The 20038-nt window shown below is 44.8% G+C and overlaps 1 protein-coding gene across 6 annotated transcripts in view; it reads left to right on the top strand.

The window, feature by feature from the left end:
* LOC128698005 (alpha-(1,3)-fucosyltransferase C-like) overlaps positions 1-20038 on the top strand; it is a 62438-nt gene that overhangs the window by 29506 nt on the left and 12894 nt on the right. For all 6 annotated transcript variants that reach the window (XM_070097525.1, XM_070097524.1, XM_070097526.1 and 3 more), the window contains 3 exons: positions 3500-3672; positions 16032-16160; positions 16499-16621. In XM_070097525.1, coding sequence (XP_069953626.1) covers positions 3500-3672; positions 16032-16160; positions 16499-16621 — 425 coding nt within the window. The remainder of the gene's footprint in view (positions 1-3499; positions 3673-16031; positions 16161-16498; positions 16622-20038) is intronic.

Genomic DNA, 20038 nt, shown 5'->3' with positions numbered 1-20038 from the left:
ACCCAAAAAAGAAAGAAAATCCCCAAAAAGAAAATACTTTCATCATTCAACACTTTCACCACACTCGCACATTATCACTGTTTTTGCAGAGGTGCTCATAATACAACAGTTTAGAAGCATATACGTATAATGATACATAACATATCCCTCCAAACTGCCAATATCCCAAACCCCTCCTTTAAAGTGCAGGCATTGTACTTCCCATTTCCAGGACTCAATTCAAAGTTTATTCTCTATAAGGATTACAATGCTGAGTTTACAGAAATTTGGTTATTGTGTGGTTTACATGTAGTAAAATAGTGATTACAGAGTGTACAACTAGAACGCTTAGCATGACTAGGCATTTCGGGCAGACTTAGTTTTATTCTTAATTGTAAAATATTACAAATTATGAGGTAAGTTGGTATTATGGCTAAGTGACTAAATACTAGTTTGTGAGTTTAGCAATGTGAATGCTTTTGTTTTGGCACAGTACATAGTTTCAGTATTGGAGTATCACAGGATTCATTATTTTAAGATTGAGATTAATATTTCTGCTTATGGTCAAATGAGTGAGTGAGTGTAAGTGTGAACCACCAGGTGGTATTCGTGTAGTTAGTTGACGGGGTGTATCAGGGAGATAAGATGTTTTCTAATGGTAGTTTTGAAGGTGATGAATGTGTCTGCAGTTCTAGAGTTCTCAGGTAGGGTATTCCAGATTTTAGGGCCTTTGACATACATTGAATTTTTGTAAAGGTTTAGTCGGACACGGGGAATGTCGTAGAGATGTTTGTGTCTGGTGTTATGCCTGTGGGTTCTGTCACAACTATCAAGAAAGCGTTTTAGGTCAAGGTTGATATTAGAGTTTAAGGCCCTGTAGATGTAGATTGCACAGTAGTAAGTGTGGATGTACTGAACTGGGAGTAAGTTTAAGTCTATGAAGAGTGGGGGGGTGTGTTGCCAGGGATGGGATTTAGTGATTATTCTTACTGCAGCTTTTTGTTGGGTTATTATTGGCTTTAGGTGTGTTGCTTCAGTTGATCCCCAAGCACGAATAGCATAGGTGAGGTATGGATAAATAAGTGAGTGGTATAGTGTGAGAAGGGCATTTTGCGGCACGTAGTATTGTATCTTGGAGAGGATCCCAACCGTTTTGGATACTTTTTTGGTTATATGCTGGATATGGGTGCTGAAATTCAGGTTGTTGTCAAGGTATAAGCCTAGGAATTTGCCCCCATTATTTCTGGTAATTAGAGTGTTGTCAATCTTAATGTTAATTTGTGCATCTCCTGCTCTGCTACCAAACATAATATAGTAGGTTTTGTCAGTGTTAAGTGTAAGTTTATTGGCTGTCATCCAAGTCGATATTTTAATCAGGTCCTCATTCACAATGGTGTTGAGGGTGGCAAGATTAGGGTGAGAGATGACATAAGTCGTGTCGTCAGCAAAGAGAATGGGTTTCGGGTGTTGGGATACGTTTGGAAGGTCATTGATGTATATGAGGAAGAGCAGGGGACCAAGGACACTTCCCTGCGGAACTCCAGTATCAAGTGGCCGTGTTGCTGATGCTGTGTCTTTAATGGTGACATACTGATACCTATTAGTAATGTAAGATTTGAAATAAGCAAGCGCATGGCCTCTTATACCGTAATGATCAAGTTTGTGGAGTAGGATGTCGTGGTCTACTGTGTCAAAAGCTTTTCTTAGGTCAATAAAAATTTCTAGTGGATATTCCAAGTCCGACTATATGAAAATAACTGGTTTCCCTGAATCCCTTCACTAAATATTACCTTGCTCACACTCCAACAGATCGTCAGGTCCCAAGTACCATTCGTCTCCATTCACTCCTATCTAACACGCTTGCTGGAAGTCCAAGCCCCTCGCCCACAAAACCTCATTTACCCCCTCTCTCCAACCCTTTCGAGGACGACCCCTACCCCACCTTCCTTCCCCTATAGATTTATATGCTTTCCATGTCATTCTACTTTGATCTATTCTCTCTAAATGACCAAACCACCTCAACAACCCCTCTTCTGCCCTCTGACTAATGCTTTTATTAACTCCACACCTCCTAATTTCCACACTCCGAATTTTCTGCATAATATTTACACCACACATTGCCCTTAGACAGGACATCTCCACTGCCTCCAACCGTCTCCTCGCTGCTGCATTTACCACCCAAGCTTCACATCCATATAAGAGTGTTGGTACTACTATACTTTCATACATTCCCTTCTTTGCCTCCATAGATAACGTTTTTTGACTCCACATATACCTCAACGCACCACTCACCTTTTTTCCCTCATCAATTCTATGATTAACCTCATCCTTCATAAATCCATCCGCCGACACGTCAACTCCCAAGTATCTGAAAACATTCACTTCTTCCATACTCCTCCTCCCCAATTTGATATCCAATTTTTCTTTATCTAAATCATTTGATACCCTCATCACCTTACTCTTTTCTATGTTCACTTTCAACTTTCTACCTTTACACACGTTCTCAAACTCATCCACTAACCTTTGCAATTTTTCTTTAGAATCTCCCATAAGCACAGTATCATCAGCAAAAAGTAACTGTGTCAATTCCCATTTTGAATTTGATTCCCCATAATTTAATCCCACCCCTCTCCTGAACACCCTAGCATTTACTTCTTTTACAACCCCATCTATAAATATATTAAACAACCATGGTGACATTACACATCCCTGTCTAAGATCTACTTTTACCGGGAAGTAGTCTCCCTCTCCTGAGCCTCACTATCCTCATAAAAGCTCTTTACAGCATTTAGTAACTTACCACCTATATATATATATATATATATATATATATATATATATATATATATATATATATATATATATATATATATATATATATATGTCATTAGTTGGAGGGATGTTTTCCTCTGTACAGTGAACCAGCGCTGAAAAGTTCAAGATGGGATGAGACGTTTTGAAGCTTTGAACAAAAGTTTAGAGAAATAAAAAAAAATCCTGCCACTTAAAGATACCTCTTGGAGTATATATAATCATGTTCCTGAACTTCATGAGGACGTTAGTTGGTTGGATAATTGGGTTTAAAACCTGTTGACTACACAACGATCATTAAGGCAGCGTGTAACCTCTTCACTAATCGAAAATACTTTAATCTGTGAACCCCTCAAGGAAGGTTCCTTGATGTTGGTGAGGGGCTCTTGATTTAGGGAATTGTATCTGTGCTCCAGTTCCCCGAATTAAGCCTGAATGCCTTCCACATCCTCCCCAGGCGCTGTATGATCTTCTGGGTTTAGCGCTTCCCCCTTGATTATAATAATAATAATTTAATCTATGAAATAGAAATTAAAATAAACTCAGACGTACAGCTTTGGGTATACCTATATAAAATTGGTGTTGCTGTTGTTCGTCGGGAGACAGTACAAGCGTCTCCTGACACGGGTCGTAATCACATAGATGACCCACTGGTGTATCTTGTTCCTCCGTTTTAATGTGTAATTAATGAACAGTTGTGTACTTACAGGGTTACAATGAAAATCACTACTATTTTGGGTATGGTCGGGAGCCGTTCCTGCGTGCTGGGTGTCGTGTCAACACCTGCATGACCACTGGTAACAGATCCAAGTTTCCACTCACGGAAATAGATGCCGTCATGTGGAACTTCAGATCCAGTGACCGTTCTCTTCCCATCCTACGGTAGGAATTCTTTATAAATTTCAGAGATATGCTCGAGAAAACAGTTTCTTATTTATAAAGTAGTTGTTTGTTCATCAAGAAACTAGACTAGTTTCTCCTGACGAGGATCTTGTGTCAGACGATGACCCGTTCAGTGATCGAGACAACAGACTTATCTATACAGTAATTCAACAACCGTGGAATAAGAGGCAGTCAGGACTGACTCAAGGAAGAGGAGTGACAGCTCCAATACCTTGAATCTAGAGCCACTCATCCCATAAAAACTGGCTACAAATACATTTAGATGTTATATGACTTGTGGAGCTTTAGGACTTATATTTAACAATAATAACAATAATAAGTTAATTTCCACTAAAATATCAGTGCGTGTGCATCAAAAAGTGGGACTTTCAGCGAGGTGGCCAGTAAATGTGAGTGTGTTGGTGTGGTGTAGATGGTGGAAGTGAATCTAGATTTGACTGATTACGACTCTTTCTTGGATTGCTTCCGAACACATCCTCTCAAATATAAGCCTTAGTAGTTTCTCCGCCTTGAGATAAGCCCTGGATTCCTCACACCATTATCCTCATCAATTGAATGTTGATTCGATTGAATTTTAATTTATACAGAACTCGGATTTAGCCTCTGTATAGCAAGTTACTTGGTAAATTTACCCTTTAATCGTTATAAAGTGACAAATTTATAGAGGTCTTATTGAAAAGTTACCACCCTAATTTGTGTTGGGTGACGCCAGTCCTCCTGTTAAGAGGATTCTTGCAGAGTTATGATGGATAGCAGTGACACAAAATTCGTAAGTCTGTTACAGTATATTGGCGGAACAAAGTGGAACCTATCCTTCATCACGTCTGCCTCTTAGTCTGGCCTCTTAGAACTGTCGCTGGGCGGCCTAGCTCTGTTGGTAAAAGAGAAGTCACGTGATATATATTAACTGTCAGAGTGACCCAATATAGATGAGCCTAGAGAGTAAAGTCTGTAGTACATATTATTGACACGTTTAAAACATCAGGGCAACCTTGCCCTAATTGCCACCAGAGATGTTCATAAAGCTTTTGATAGCTTATGGCATGATGGTCTTATATACAAACTTATTGACCTACCAGACCTTAACTGGACCTTTCTCAAATTAATATATAACTTCTTAACTCAAAGAAAAATCATTCCCACCTTTCACGCCAGGTCGACAGAGCCTTTTATTCCGATAGCTGGTGTCCCACAAGGTTCAATTCTATTCAACATTTATGTGAATGATCTTCCTCAACCAGAGTTTAATGATACAATTATAACGCAATTTGCAGATGATGTTATTCATGTCGTTTCATCAACTCCGGTAACAGGAAAATACAAGTATGAGAGAATCATAGAAAAAATGAATATTGAACTTCGTCGAACATCTAATTGGGAAAAGAAATGGAGAATTACGACTAACCCTGACAAAGTCCTTGTTAGCACGATAGGATGTTTTGCATCAACCATCGAAGATAAGGGGGATATCTCCATAAGAGGTACACCTGTAGCCATTAGAAATCCTAACAAGATCTTGGGATATGAAATAGACAGGTTGCTCCACTCAACATCTCATATAAATAAAAGGATCAACATAGCCAAAGCCGGTCTTAACAGTCTCTTTAGATTTATTAATCAAGCCCCTCCACATGTCAAAAAACATCTGTATAAAATGATAATAAGACCTATACTCGAATACCCATGTGTCCCAATGTCATTAACAACAAAGACCAACATGCTACGGTTGCAAAGGGTTCAGAATAGAGCTCTCCGCTTTATTACGGGTACCAGAAGGAGAGACAGAGTTAAATTGACAGATTTACACGTACAACAGGATATTACTGCCTTAAATGTACGCCTTGACACCCTGAAGGAGAAACAACTCTATGCAATGCAAGAACTCTACATGCCAGACAGAGAACATCCACTCCAAGTTGAAAATACCGACTATATCATTAATACTCCTCACAGGACCCAAAGAATGACTATCCCACAGAGGGTGCGTCGTTTCATCCATAAAAATGATTACCATCGACCAATGATCCTGAGCAACCTCCCTGCAGATGAAGATGATTGGGTAACACCAGAACCCTTCTATGTATACTAAGAAAATCATAGCCCCCAATTAGGGAGATATCTTGTATAGCATTCTACTGTTAAATTATGCTACATTTACTATGGCGGGACACCACCTTGTAGGAAGCTAACGTGTCAAGTAATTCTTTACGAATTGTCCAGACAATTATCGCCTTCATTGTCGTTTAAATATTCGTTGTGCAATCGCAAAAAAAGCAACTTGTATAATTACTACCAATTCAGAGTCATGTACTTATATATTTGTTATATCTATGTGACTCTGATGGGTTAGTATTATACCCCTTCAAGAATATTTTATTATTCCACATACACTTTTTAAATTGCCCCAAAGTGGTTGGGCCACTTACCTTTTATATCCTACCTCTCTCCCCCTTCCCACCCTTTTCCAATATTTCTATCCTTACCCATCCTTCTTCCTTACCCATCTTACCAAAGACTGGTCATAAGAAGAAGATTACTGACACTGCCACTGGCTATAAGGTGATGGATGCCGTGCTGTAACTGATATCATCGGGGTAAAAATTATCAAGCAGTATTTTAGTGGACGATAATGACGGTTACTGAGCTACCCTAACGACTTTAATAACTAAATGAAATTATCATTAGCAAAAGATTGAGTTCTAACCATCTTAAACACAACAGAGACAGTGTAAGAAGCACATAGTGAAGCTAGGCTGTTCTCACTTCCCGGGGTTTCCCAGGGTACTTCCTGTGTCCCCTCGGTGTTCCAGACGGCTCACGCTATTTGATTTTCACACAATTGAGCATCATAGCTGTTTTAACTTTTAAGGTTTAAATAATAAGATGTTACAAGGATCCCAATGAAAATAAGTCACTTTGACTTTTTTGGGGGGTATCCTGGTGGGTAATTTACGCAAATGTTGCTATCGAACTTAAGTTAAATGACTCTTACAGGAACCAGGAGAGGCAGGAGCTTAAAGCTATTAGTGAAATTGAAAGAAATTCAAAATATTTCTTTTCATATGCCAAAAACAAGGCAAATACCACATCTAGTATCGGGCCCTTACTCAGACAGGATGGGACTTACACAGATGACAACAAGGAAATGAGTGAAATATTGAAATCCCAGTACGACTCTGTGTTTAGTGAACCACTAATCGGTCTGAGGATCGACAACCCAAATGATTTCTTCATGAATGAGCCTCAAAACTCCATAAATGTATGCCAGATTTCCGACATTACCCTAACTCCGACAGATTTCGAAAAAGCCATTGACAACATGCCTATGCACTCAGCCCCGGGCCCAGACTCGTGGAACTCTGTTTTCATTAAGAACTGCAAGAAACCCCTCTCGTGTGCCCTAAGTACACTATGGAGGAGGAGCTTGGACATGGGTGAAATTCCACAGTCACTTAAAACAACGGATATAGCCCCACTCCATAAAGGTGGCAGCAAAGCATTAGCTAAGAACTATAGACCAATGGCTCTGACGTCCCACATCATAAAAATCTTTGAAAGAGTGCTAAGAAGCAGGATTGCAAATCACCTGGATTCCCAAAATCTGCACAATCCACGGCAACATGGGTTCAGGGCAGGTCGCTCCTGCCTCTCACAACTACTGGATCACTATGACATGGCCTTGGATGCACTGGAAGAAAATCAGAATGCAGATGTAATATACACAGACTTTGCAAAAGCATTTGACAAATGCGATCATGGCGTAATAGCCCATAAAATACGTGCTAAAGGAATAACTGGGAAAGTGGGGAGATGGATCTTCAACTTCCTAACAAATCGAACACAAAGAGTAGTGGTCAACAGAGTTAAATCGGAGGCTGCCATAGTGAAGAGCTCTGTTCCACAAGGCACAGTACTCGCCCCCATCTTATTCCTTATTCTCATATCAGACATAGACAGAGATATACACCACAGCACTGTATCATCCTTTGCGGATGATACTAGGATCTGTATGAGGCTGTCATCTGCTGAGGACGCGGTTAACCTCCAAGAAGATATAAACAAAGTTTTCCAGTGGGCAACGGTAAACAATATGATGTTCAATGAGGACAAATTCCAACTACTCCGTTATGGAAAACTGGAGGAGATAATAACTAGAACAGAGTATACTACTGACTCCGGCCATACAATAGAGTGGAAAAATAATGTAAGGGACCTGGGAGTAGTAATGTCTGAGGATCTCACTTTCAAGGATCACAACAGTGCCACGATCGCACGTGCAAAGAAAATGATAGGATGGATAATGAGAACTTTCAAAACGAGAGATGCCAAGCCAGTGATGATCCTTTTCAAATCACTTGTTCTCTCTAGGCTGGAATACTGCTGTACATTAACATCTCCATTCAAAGCAGGTGAAATCGCAGATCTAGAGAGTGTACAGAGATCCTTTACTGCACGTATAAGTTCTGTCAAGCACCTTAACTACTGGGAACGCTTGGAAGCACTTGACTTGTACTCGTTGGAACGCAGGAGGGAGAGATATATCATAATCTACACTTGGAAAATCTTGGAAGGAATGGTCCCAAATCTGCACACAGAAATCACTCCCTTCGAAAGTAAAAAACTGGGCAGGCGATGCAAAATGCCCCCAATAAAAAGTAGGGGCGCCATTGGTACACTAAGGGAAAACATCATAAATGTCCGGGGCCCAAAACTGTTCAACAGCCTCCCATCAAGCATTAGGGGAATTGCCAATAAACCCCTGGCTGCCTTCAAAAGAGAGCTGGACAGATACCTAAAGTCAGTGCTGGATCAGCCGGGCTGTGGCTCGTACGTTGGACTGTGTGCGGCTAGCAGTAACAGCCTAGTTGATCAGGCCCTGATCCATCGGGAGGCCTGGTCATGGACCGGGCCGCGGGAGCGTTGATCCCCGGAATAACCTCCAGGTATGTATGATAATTTACTTAACTGTATTTATGTGTGCCTGTACCTAAATAAGCTTACACCTGAACTGCCACTCTGGAAGAGTATTCACCACATTAAGGAGAAATCAGGGAACGGGGTGGGATTTGAACCTATGGCAAGCAAGCCCTGAAACTCACAGGCCAGTGCGTTAACTACTGGGCCAGCTAGATCAAACAAGATTCATCCAACTAGGATGAATCTTACCATGGTTTCAAAACCACACCCGTTCCCTGACTTGTTTCCCACCACAATATGATTTCCTGAGTCACATTAGGTACTTTTATTTATAATATTTATCACCTCAGTAGGTGTGAAGGTCTATACTCATGGGATTCAATTAATGAGAACAAATAGAGGAAAGAATATTATTATAATCATGGGGGAGCGCTATACCCGCAGGGGTTATACAGAGTCTAAAGGAGGGGGGGGGGGGGAGGATGGATGGTACTCAGGCTTAATTCAGGGAACTGGAACACAGATTCAGTTCCCTAGATCAAGAGCCCCTCACCAGCGTCAAGGAACCTCCCTTGAGGGGAGTGGAAAGAATAGACTGACAAGGGGAAGATAGTTGATCAGTTATACACCAAAAGATTATTAATGTAACATTAGCAATATAGGAGAAATAAATAAAATAATATAAAATTAGTACATTTGCAACTTACCCAGAGAGCTACAAGATATTTAGCAACTGACTGGTCAGTAACAGATCTTCGATTCAACACAGGGAAATATACAAGTCAGCAACACATCATCAGGAGATTCCTAAGGATTATCGACTAGACGAAGATTGGAAAACAGTGTGTGTTGTGTTCGCAAATCTGTGTTTATGCACAGATTAGCATTGTTCCTGGTGATCCTTGGACTGTGTTCAGTGCTTCAGAACAGTGAGCCACGAGAGGGTGGCTACGGGTCCCAACTGGGGCTCTGAGCCTCGCAGCTCTGCACCCAGTGTGGGCGGCTGTGAGGTCACAGGCAGCAGCTCTGCTGCTGGCTCTGTCCCCACACATACAGTCACCATGACAGATCCAGGAGAGTGGCCTAAACGTTCCTTGGAATGCGGGGACGAGTTGGAGGACGACGTGGGGCAGGTAGGAGCCCCCACCAAGAAGGCCAAGGATGCAGTGGAGACTACTGTATCTACCAAACTACCACTAGGTCTGTCGGCAGCCCCTACCCAAGAAGACTTGCACCCCCAGATGGCCATAGGGGTCGTGGAAGGAAGCCAGGAGGATGTAGCTCCTCAACTGGCAAGGATGGAGCCATCCCAGGTCCCTACACCAGTTGCGTTGGCCTCCACAGTGGATGGGGACTGGCTGACTCCACGTGGAAGGAGGAGTTCCCGCTCAGCTCGGGCACAAGCAGCCAGGGCCTTCAACAAATTCAAGGTTCCCAACAACGGGTTTGTAAGGTATCTGGAAGGTCTACCCCACCTCAAGTTCCGCTGCGAGTTCACTCTCAGGAACGAGGTTCTGGTCATTCCTTGGGACGAAGACTCTTACGAGGAGTTGAAGGGGCTGGTTGTGATCCATCCCAGCATGGTGGAACTGGTTGCTTTGGAGAAGGTGTACAAGGGGGTGCTTTTACACGTCCCTGTGCCCCTCCCACTGGATCCCATTTTGGAAGTGCCCAATATTGTCAAGGTGGAGCGACTCACTGCAACGGTGAACAAGGTGCCCACCCACCAGGTGCTGATCCACCACAAAGGTCCACTTCCCACGCACCTGGACCTTGGGGTCTGGGGAAGATTCAAGACCCGCCCATACCTGTCAGGCCCAGTACAATGCTTCAACTGCCAGGGGTTCAATCATATTGCAGCCACCTGCCAGCGAGAGAAGAAGTGTGGTGTGGGCAGCAAGGCACACGACTCGAAGGACTGCATTGCAATCCTCAAACAGCCAACTGGCAAAGCCCTTCGGCCAGAGCCCAAGTGTGCCAACTGCTCAAAGAGGCACCATGCCTGGAACCGGAGCTGTCCTGTGATGGTGCAGCACTGGCAGCAGGTTCGTCATCGGAACGACCCGACAGCCCCGACGCCACCCAGCCTTGGAACTGCCCAGCAACAGTCAGCATGGGCTCCAATCATGGTTCCTCGGATACCGCAGGAGAGCAATACCAGCGAGTTCCCAGCACTGGGCTCCCAGCGGTGGCAACAGGGGGCAGGCACTGGTTTGCAGCAGCGTGGTCAACTGTGGGGTCAGATGGCAAGGTGGCCAAGAAGACAGAATCATTGGGAAAAACAGCCACAGGCCAGGCACACTGCCCAGCAGGTCCCAGCTGGGCACCAACATTCCTTGCCATACCGCCAGCAGGCCTCTTCCCAAGGGCAGGCCCCTACTGTGAACGGCCAGAGTCAGGCAGAGGTTCCCCGCCGGGGGACTTGGAAGCCCATGGCCACTCATGCCGGGCCCAAGGTGCACCCAGCATATGCTGCTGCAGTGTCGACAGCCACCCAGACATACCCAGTGACCCAGCCCCGACTCGATGGGTCGTCCAGCTCAATGCCTGCAGAGGTAATGGTCGAATCCTTTCCGGATCGACTGAAGAAAACCATCGGGGTCATCTCAGTGCTTCTCTGTCGCCTGCTGCCGTCGGCAGAGGACAGGGGCGCCTGCAGGCAGCTCCTGTCATGGATGCTGGGCGTGGTCCTACTGGACAGGAAAGACTCAATGGAACTTCAAGCCATCATCCAGGAGTCCTTCCAGTCTGTGATGGAGGAGGCCCCGGAGTCGCCAACAATGGACGACGAGTCCCAGGCAGAGATGGAATCAATGAGCAACCTCTGCGGCCCTTGAAGATCCTCCAGTAGAACATTTGTGGGCTGCAGCGGAAAATTCACTTAGTGATTGAAGCTGCAGTTCAGGATGAGGTTGATGTCTTCCTGTTTCAGGAGACACTCACCAATTCGTCACGTCAAATGCAGCCATGTATTCCGGGATTCTCTGCCTACCTTCAGCGCCTGGAAGGGACTGGCAGGGGCACGGTGATCTATGTCAGAACCACTATCCCTCATACAATCTCCACGGACCCCATCGACTGGGGAGGGCGTAGAGGTTCAGGCTGTCACCCTACACCTGGTGGATGGACCTCTCGTGGTTTACAATATTTACAGAAGCTCTCGGTACACCCTTGACATTTCAGAGGTGGCAGCATTCGCCGCACGGGAGGGTCTTGTTGTGGCTGGGGATGTCAATGCCCACCACCCAATACTTTCTTCTGTCTCTCCTACCAACGCAGCTGGGAGGCACCTTGCGGCTGTGCTGGAGGAGGTCCCTGAGCTCGCCCTCCTCAATAATGGTGAGCCAACCCATCACTATGGTGGCCGCTTGGATGTCACACTCATCTCTAGGCGGTTGCTCTCGAGCGCGAGATGGGAGGTCCACCCCCATCTCACCAGTGATCACTTTGCAGTGGTCACCACGCTGATGGTCCAGTGGTGCCTGCTCTCCACACCTACCCCCAGATGGAATCTAAAAAAGGCCGACTGGCAGTGCTTCCAGGAGGTCATTGAGCACTGGTGGGTGGAGTCTCTTCTTCCAGAAGACCCAGATGAGGCAGCTCAAAGCTTGCAGGTGGCCTTCACATGTGCAGCTGAGGCAGCAATACCTAAGATTACAGGCGGAGGGTCATATAAACGTGACCGGTGGTTTTACAATGAGGACATCAGGGAACAGAATCACCGCATCAATGTCGTACGCAAGATGCACAGGCGTAATCCCACGGTTGAGTCCATGCGTCTGCTCAGGGAAGTGGTGTGGCATGCACGCCATGTCTCACACAGGGTCCGGCAGGCTAAATGGTTCGAGTGGTGTGCCTCCTTCAGCTACTCCTCCACCTTATCTGAGATTTGGACCAAGTTACAATTGGCCACTGGGCAGCGTCGCAGTGTGGCTCGGTTGCACCCAGACCCCGCAACGGAGGCAGAGAGTCTGGTGGACCTATTCACCTCCAGAGCGGCCATGGCTCAACTGCCTCAGGATCTCCAGGACCTCCAAGCCACCCTCCTTCCTAGAAGGGTGATGGTGATCCAAGCGGCATGCCAGGCTAAGGACGTCACGGATGAAGACTTCACCGACGTGGAGCTCCAGGCAGCCTTCACATCTCATCAAGACACTGCGCCGGGGCATGATGGTATCACCTATGGCATGATCACTTGGTCTGGCCATTCTGGACATTCAGCTGTCCTGGGGGTCATCAACCAGACTTGGCAAGCTGGCAAACTCCCTGTCGTACGGAAGGAGGCTGACACCATACCGATTCCTAAGCCTGGGGATCCTGGCAGTGTGAGACCCATCTCCCTCACCAGTTGCATCTCGAAGGTGTCTGAAAGGATGGTGTTGGAGTGCCTGAGGTGGAAACTTGGCCCTCCTCATAAACACATCTGTGGCTTCACCAGAGGAGTGGGCACTTTCGAAAGCCTTACCACTCTACTGACCGGCATTGGGTCGGACGCCCAAGCCCACATTGTTGTCTTTCTTGACCTCGAGAAAGCTTTTGAGCTAGCCAGTGCACCTGCCATCCTCTCACTCTTGGCCCACAGGGGGATTAAAGGCAGGCTGCTTTCATGGCTTCGTTCCAATCTCCAGGACAGGCGGGCCCGGGTACGCTTCCAGGGGCATGCCTCTTCTCTCAAGACCCTGGACAACGGCACTCCACAGGGCGGGGTGCTTAGTCCCACCCTGTTCAATGTACTGATGCACCAGCTGGTTTGCCTGCCTTTCTCCAGAGGCACCATCCTCCTCAGCTATGCCGATGACCTGGCACTTGTCGTACCTAGGAAGCGCCGGCTTTTGCAGCGTGCCCAGGAGGACCTCGATCTGCTGGCTTCCACCTGCCATCACTTGGGGCTCAAGATATCTGCGGCAAAATCCAAAGCCATGATCCTTCGCACCAAGGTGCCCAGTCAGATGCTGCGGGTCCTGGACATCGACCTGGAGTGGGTTCACAGTTATAGGTACCTTGGCATCTACATTGACAGGCACCTCACCTCCCAGAAACATGTGCACCACATTAAAGAGAGGGCTCTGCAGAGGGTCAGGGCATTGAGTGCCATGGCCAACCCTAGGGTTGGGGCCAGCCTCGAGGTCATGAGGTTGTTCTACATCCAGGCAATACGTTCCCTCGTTGACTATGGGGCACTTGCTCTGGTTCACGCCAGAGCCACAAACATCAAATCCCTCTGTGTCATCCAGAACACAGCTGTACGGGCCATGCTGGGGGCTCCTAGGTGGGCCAATGCAGTGGCTCTGAACCTTGAGGTACAGCTACAGCCTCTTGAAGACAGGATCCAACTGGTAGCTGCCAGGAGGATTGCAAAATATCTCCGACTCCAAGGGACTGACAAACTGATGAGAGATTTACGGGTCCGCCAGGGACAGGTCATTCCACTGCATCCCGGCCGCCGATGGATGTGGTCGGTAGCAGATGCCACACAAGCTCTTGCCCATGACATTGCTCCAGGCGGGAGGCTGCGACAGACTGGCAGCGAACTACACGGTGCCACCCCCTTGGGCACCAGAGATGTTTGCGATGCGCTGGACAACCCTACCAGACAGCAAGAGGCATTGCACCCGGGACATTCTGCACCACCTTGCCTCGGGTAGCATTGTGGGTGCAGAAGGCCCAGGGTGTGTGCCATATTACACTGATGGCTCCAGAGACCCAGTGGCAGGCTGTACAGCTGCTGGGATGTTCCACAACAATCTGACAGCAGGTTGACGCCTCCCAGACCATTGCACCATCCTCCAGGCCGAACTCTTTGCCATCGAACAAGCTCTGCAGCATGCTCTTGCAGACCATCAGCATCCCCCCATCATCCACGTTGATTCCAAGGCAGCGATCCAAGCGCTTATGCACAGAGAGCCAAAGGACAACATACACTTAATCACATCCATCCAGGGTGACCTGCAGACTCTCATGGCCCAGGGTCGCAGGGCTACCATCAACTGGATCCCGAGCCATGTGGGTATCCCTGGCAATGATGCTGCAGATGAGGCTGCTAGGACTGCAACCCTCGAGGCACAGCCACGTGCTGCGATCTCCATCAGCCTCAGCCAGATTGCGCTGTGGGCTGCTGGTGCGGCCAGGCGCCCATTCCCTGACCCTGGGGATTCACGGAGCCTCTGTTGGTATGTCAGGGCAACCCACAGGGGGCCCCCTCCAAGTATTCGGACACAGTCCAGGGAACTGAGGGTGCATATCCACCGCCTACGCTTAGGGTATCCCACCACTGCGTGGATTGTTGAACGGGCACGAGAGGAGCTCTGTGCCCATTGTGACCGAATGGTTCCACAGCCCTTGGTGCACTACCTGTTAGACTGCCCGGCTACGATGCCCCTTCGCTGTAGACACTTCCCAATGACCCCAGTAGGGCAGGCCCGAGAGGATGAGGCAGCACATCTTGTGTACTTAGCTGTCAGGGACTTGGAAACCTTACTTCCAGTCCTTGCATGTCATCCGCCCTTCCCCCCCGCTGAAGTTGCTGCGAGGGCCTGCTTTGGGCCTCTATTGCACTGCACACCAGCCACTGTTAGTGCACACTAACGTTTGGTACGTCATCTGGCCATAGGGCCGGTGAGGTACCCCCCCCCCTTCCTGCTGAAGACCTGCCACGCAGGTGCAAGTAACGATAAATGTCACTTCCCTACCCGGGGAGCCAATACCGGGTCACCAAAATGGAAGAGACCTGGGCCGGGATACCATACCGGCGAATCAAATAGAATAGAATAGAATAGAACAGTAACAGATATATCAGTAATGGTTATAATCATAACCTTGATTTTTAAAGTGGTGTATCGTAAGCCAGCGAAAGTCCTCGATCAGATGACCAAAAGCTCCAGCTGTGGGTCATCATATGTCTGAGACCCGCGTCAGGAAACACTTGTTTTGTTTCCTCACAAACATTATACCTACCGTAATATGCCTATAACTACTTAAGCACTCGAAATAACTAGAGGTTACCTGTATTCCCTTGAAGGAACCATAACAAAATAGTCTGTTTTAACATTGTCTGTTTTAATCCTTTCAGGATTAAAACAGACAATGTTAAATCTTGAAACATTTCTCTATTTCTTGACCTGGGTTTGAATTCTTTCCTCTAGCGCTGACACGTTAACTTGTCTCGTACAAGTAAGGCATGTAAGGATAATTCATCGTTCTTACAAGTGAATAATTGGAATATTCTCTCCCGTTTTTGTATACTTGTGACAAATTACTTTTTCCAATACTGTCCACAATTTCTTGCTTCTTAATGTGAACCAACTATTGGTGAACTGATATTATCTGATGAGTGTCTTGATACTATTGTAATAATATGTAACAGTTATATATATAAAAAATAGTTCTGGAAATGCCTGAGTAAACTTGTGTTGGTTGCACAGGTCTCCACACACACGCTATGTCTTCTTGATGATGGAACCAGCCTCGGTCCTGCACACAAAAATTGAGCCTTTCAATAATGTCTTCAACTGGACGATGACCTACAAACTTGACTCAGATTTACCTAAAACGTATGTTGCTTTGGTAATAAATTTTGAGATATGTGGAAAAGATTTTAATGCTGCGATATGTATAATGTATAAATGAATCTTAGTTTAATTACAAAACGGTTACGGTGACTGAAATAAAATTGCAGAGACATGTAACAATTTAAATGTGTTGCAGTCTGACAAATTATTAAATATTACATAAGATATACTATTTATGTTTGTCCACACCCCTTATTGTAAATTCCACAGTTCCCCTTCACAGTACCAGTCTTACTGAGTACTTCACAACACAAAGCTATACACAACTACAAGTATCTATGACTTTGCATAAAGGTTAACCATCACTATGTCATCGGCAGGTATGGTCATGTATATAGACGCAGAAAGCCCCTGGAACCAAGCAACCGGAACTATGCTGAAGGGAAAACTAAGTTCGCTGCGTGGTTTGTCTCTCACTGCGACACCACCAGCGGCAGGAAAGAGTATGCTTGAATTATTTTTATTAGTTATCCCAGAAGGGATACCATATAATAGTTGACTGAAGTTCTTCCTTCAAATTTTCAGTTATCTTGTGAACGCCTCATCCATCAGCTTGAAAGAAAAGAGTTTTGCAATTATCATGTGGAAATGACTTGGTCAGCGTAATATAGATCACTCTCAATTTTGACTTCTATGCGATAACTTGAGGCAGCTTTCAACACTAGTGCATCCTACTGAGAAGAATGGATTTTTTGTGAGTGCCAATTTGTCAAATTTATTTTAAAAATGGTGGTATATTTTTCCCGTGCAATAGCTTGTGTGGAGAATTTTTTTTCTCCAATTCCAGGAGGATGGACGCTCCCTGGGGACATGGACGCCCCCTGGGGATATGGACGCCCCCTGGGGCAGCGACCCTTCGAGAGTGCTAAGATCCCTCTCTACTTTCCCACACTCTGAGGATGAAAGGGGTCATGACTTATATCCTTTGCACCACCAAAGATCAATTAGAGCATTCCAGAATGCCCATTCCTTTTAACACGTGTGTCTGATCCAGCAAAATCAGACAACCTCTCATGGGATTACTGATTCATAACTGATAAAAGTGATACACAAGAGAGACACGTGTACAACACAAATTACAATCTACGGGAGTGTAAATGAACTGACGTTTGTCTGAGAAAATGGTGGTTTCTCAAGACGGGAAAAATCCGAGAATATACGCATGGGTACTTTAGAAACACCCAGGGTTTTAATAACTTACAACTCACATCTCAGACTGAAGGAATCAGCCTCTTCTGGTTGTGAAAAGTTGAGAGAGCTGGCACCTAGCATCTGTAAACCATAAGTCAGCAGATATCCGTCCATAAAAGAGGGCAGAAAGTAGCAACTGCACTTTTCCTATTCTTTCTTTTGCACTCCTTATTGTTATAATGTCTTTAAGCAATTACCACCTGTGCTTTCTCATTCTTTTATATATCAAACTCATCTTAAACAACCACTGCCGGGGAGGGGCGTCCTCTGTGCAGTTCAGTAAAGCCTAGTGTCGTTTGGGCCCACCACATAGATCCTACCTTTGCCGAAATTGCATGACCAATCTTGCAGCATTTGTGAGACAAATAGCAGCAGCACAAGACCATTAAATGCCCACAAAAATGCCCTATATAATGCTTTACAATGCTATGTGGTTGTATGTAGCCACGACTCTCCCTTTTACTTTCTTTTCTTCTCCCCAACCTATTTTTCAATTATCCCCACTTTCCCCTCGCCCCTAGTGGGTTCTTACCTGTGAGTCCCTTTTATTCTATTCTAATTGCTCTGTTTCTTGATTCGTGATTCGAGACTGCAATTCGACGAGTGAATGTGTGACGAGAGGCCGGGTGACGAGCTGCCTGGGGGTACTCTGCCTGGCTGCCTGACGTAAAAATATTCGTGGCCAATTCGTGTGCGCGTTTTCCGTCTCGGGCGTTGACATTCTTCGTGCCGTGAATAGATACGAACATGTCAACGAGTGTAGCAAGTACCACGGGAGTACTGTTCCCATGTAGCTCACTCACGTTAGCCATCAGGCGACGTGTGCCAGACGGCGGAGTGGAGACTTCCAACATCATCTCTTCAATCAAGCCAACGATTTCGGTCTCAGTGACGTCAAGACGTCACAGGCTCCCGTTACAATGAGCCAGGTAAGTTCTATTTCGCTTACATCTCCCAGTCTAGTGCTGCAGTACCTAGGGTCGATGTCGAGTGAATAGGGCGAACCATGTCGAAGTCGTAAGGAGCGAGCCAAGCCCAAAACTACAGGTAATGCCCGTCCACGATATCCTGGTGCTATACCAGAAATACCTGAGGTATATACATCTTCAAGATAGGTATTAAAACCTGGTGGGTCTTCAGACAGCGAATTACGAAGGGCGAAACACTTGGGGGAAGCTGTGAGTGGTTTCGAGCTGTCATCAACAAAGATGAGTATTAATCCACTTAGTGGTTCCTTAATTATAATAATTTTCTATTTCTCATCTTACCCAAAATCCCACACAGCTTGACTGTCCCATTTGAACGACTCCGGTCATTAAAAACTGATGATACCCTGTACGGTTACGCTGTGTTGGTACAAATTTACTAAAAAACTGAATAGTTAAAATCACGGAAATATTGGAATCCATGAGATTGCTGTAGAATACTATTTAGCAATTGGATAATGCCTCCTCTGATCGGCTTCAAACCTTTAACACTGGTGTATTTTATGACGATATCTTACATGTTAGGCTGCCTAGGTGCAAATATGCCGATACAATAACATCGCTAAAAATATATGTAATTGTTAGATTCCGTGTGATTTCTGGAAGGTGTTTCTCAGTTTTTTTGAAAACTCAATGGGAATGTTAAAACAACTCGCATGAAGAAACAGATCATGGTATTCTTGCCCAATGTTAATGATGGATTTATGATGCTATAATCTTAGTTCCAGTCTCTTCAGGTTTCCCAAAATAAATGTATTATATTTTGTACACTGAATCTTGTAGTCACTGCTATAGTTATCAGCATTTTTGGGGAGAATCCTTAATCAGATAATAATAATAATACATGTTAAATTATTAAATGTTTCTTGCCGAATAGGTAAAACTTGCGATTTTGGCAGCAACGCTCTTCTTCCCGAATAAGGCAAGCAAAAACTTGTATATGCAATAATTTCGCAAAATCATTCTGATCCTAACGAAAAAAATATATTTCATTGTGTTTGTTTATTAGTAAATTATTGTAAACTTACCTAAAATATATTTAGTTAGATTAGGCTAAATTAAATTGCGCTTGTTATAATAAGGTTAGGTAAGTTTTCTAGGGCTCTTTTGGTAAAAATTATTAATTTTTACATTAACATAAATGAAAAAAATATATCTTTAAATGCATAAGAGAAAATTTTAGAAAGGACTTAATTTTAAACGAGTTCTTGCTAATTGACCAGTTTTACCTATTCGGCAAGACATATATATATATATATATATATATATATATATATATATATATATATATATATATATATATATATATATATATATATATATATATATATATATATATATATATATATATATATATATATATATAAACAAGTCGGCCGTCTCCCACCCAGGCAGGGTGACCCAAAAAGAAGAAAATTTCCAAAAAGAAAATACTTTCATCATCATTCAACACTTTCACCACACTCACACATTATCACTGCTTTTGCAGAGGTGCTCACAATACAACAGTTTAGAAGCATATACGTATAAAGATACACAACATATCCCTCCAAACTGCCAATATCCCAAACCCCTCCTTTAAAGTGCAGGCATTGTACTTCCCATTTCCAGGATATAAGTCCGGCTATATAAAAATAACCGGTTTCCCTGAATCCCTTCACTAAATATTACCCTGCTCACACT

This window comes from Cherax quadricarinatus, chromosome 58 (assembly GCF_038502225.1).
Source record: "Cherax quadricarinatus isolate ZL_2023a chromosome 58, ASM3850222v1, whole genome shotgun sequence".
Taxonomy (NCBI): domain Eukaryota; kingdom Metazoa; phylum Arthropoda; class Malacostraca; order Decapoda; family Parastacidae; genus Cherax; species Cherax quadricarinatus.
This window is presented reverse-complemented; position numbering and strand designations above follow the sequence as displayed.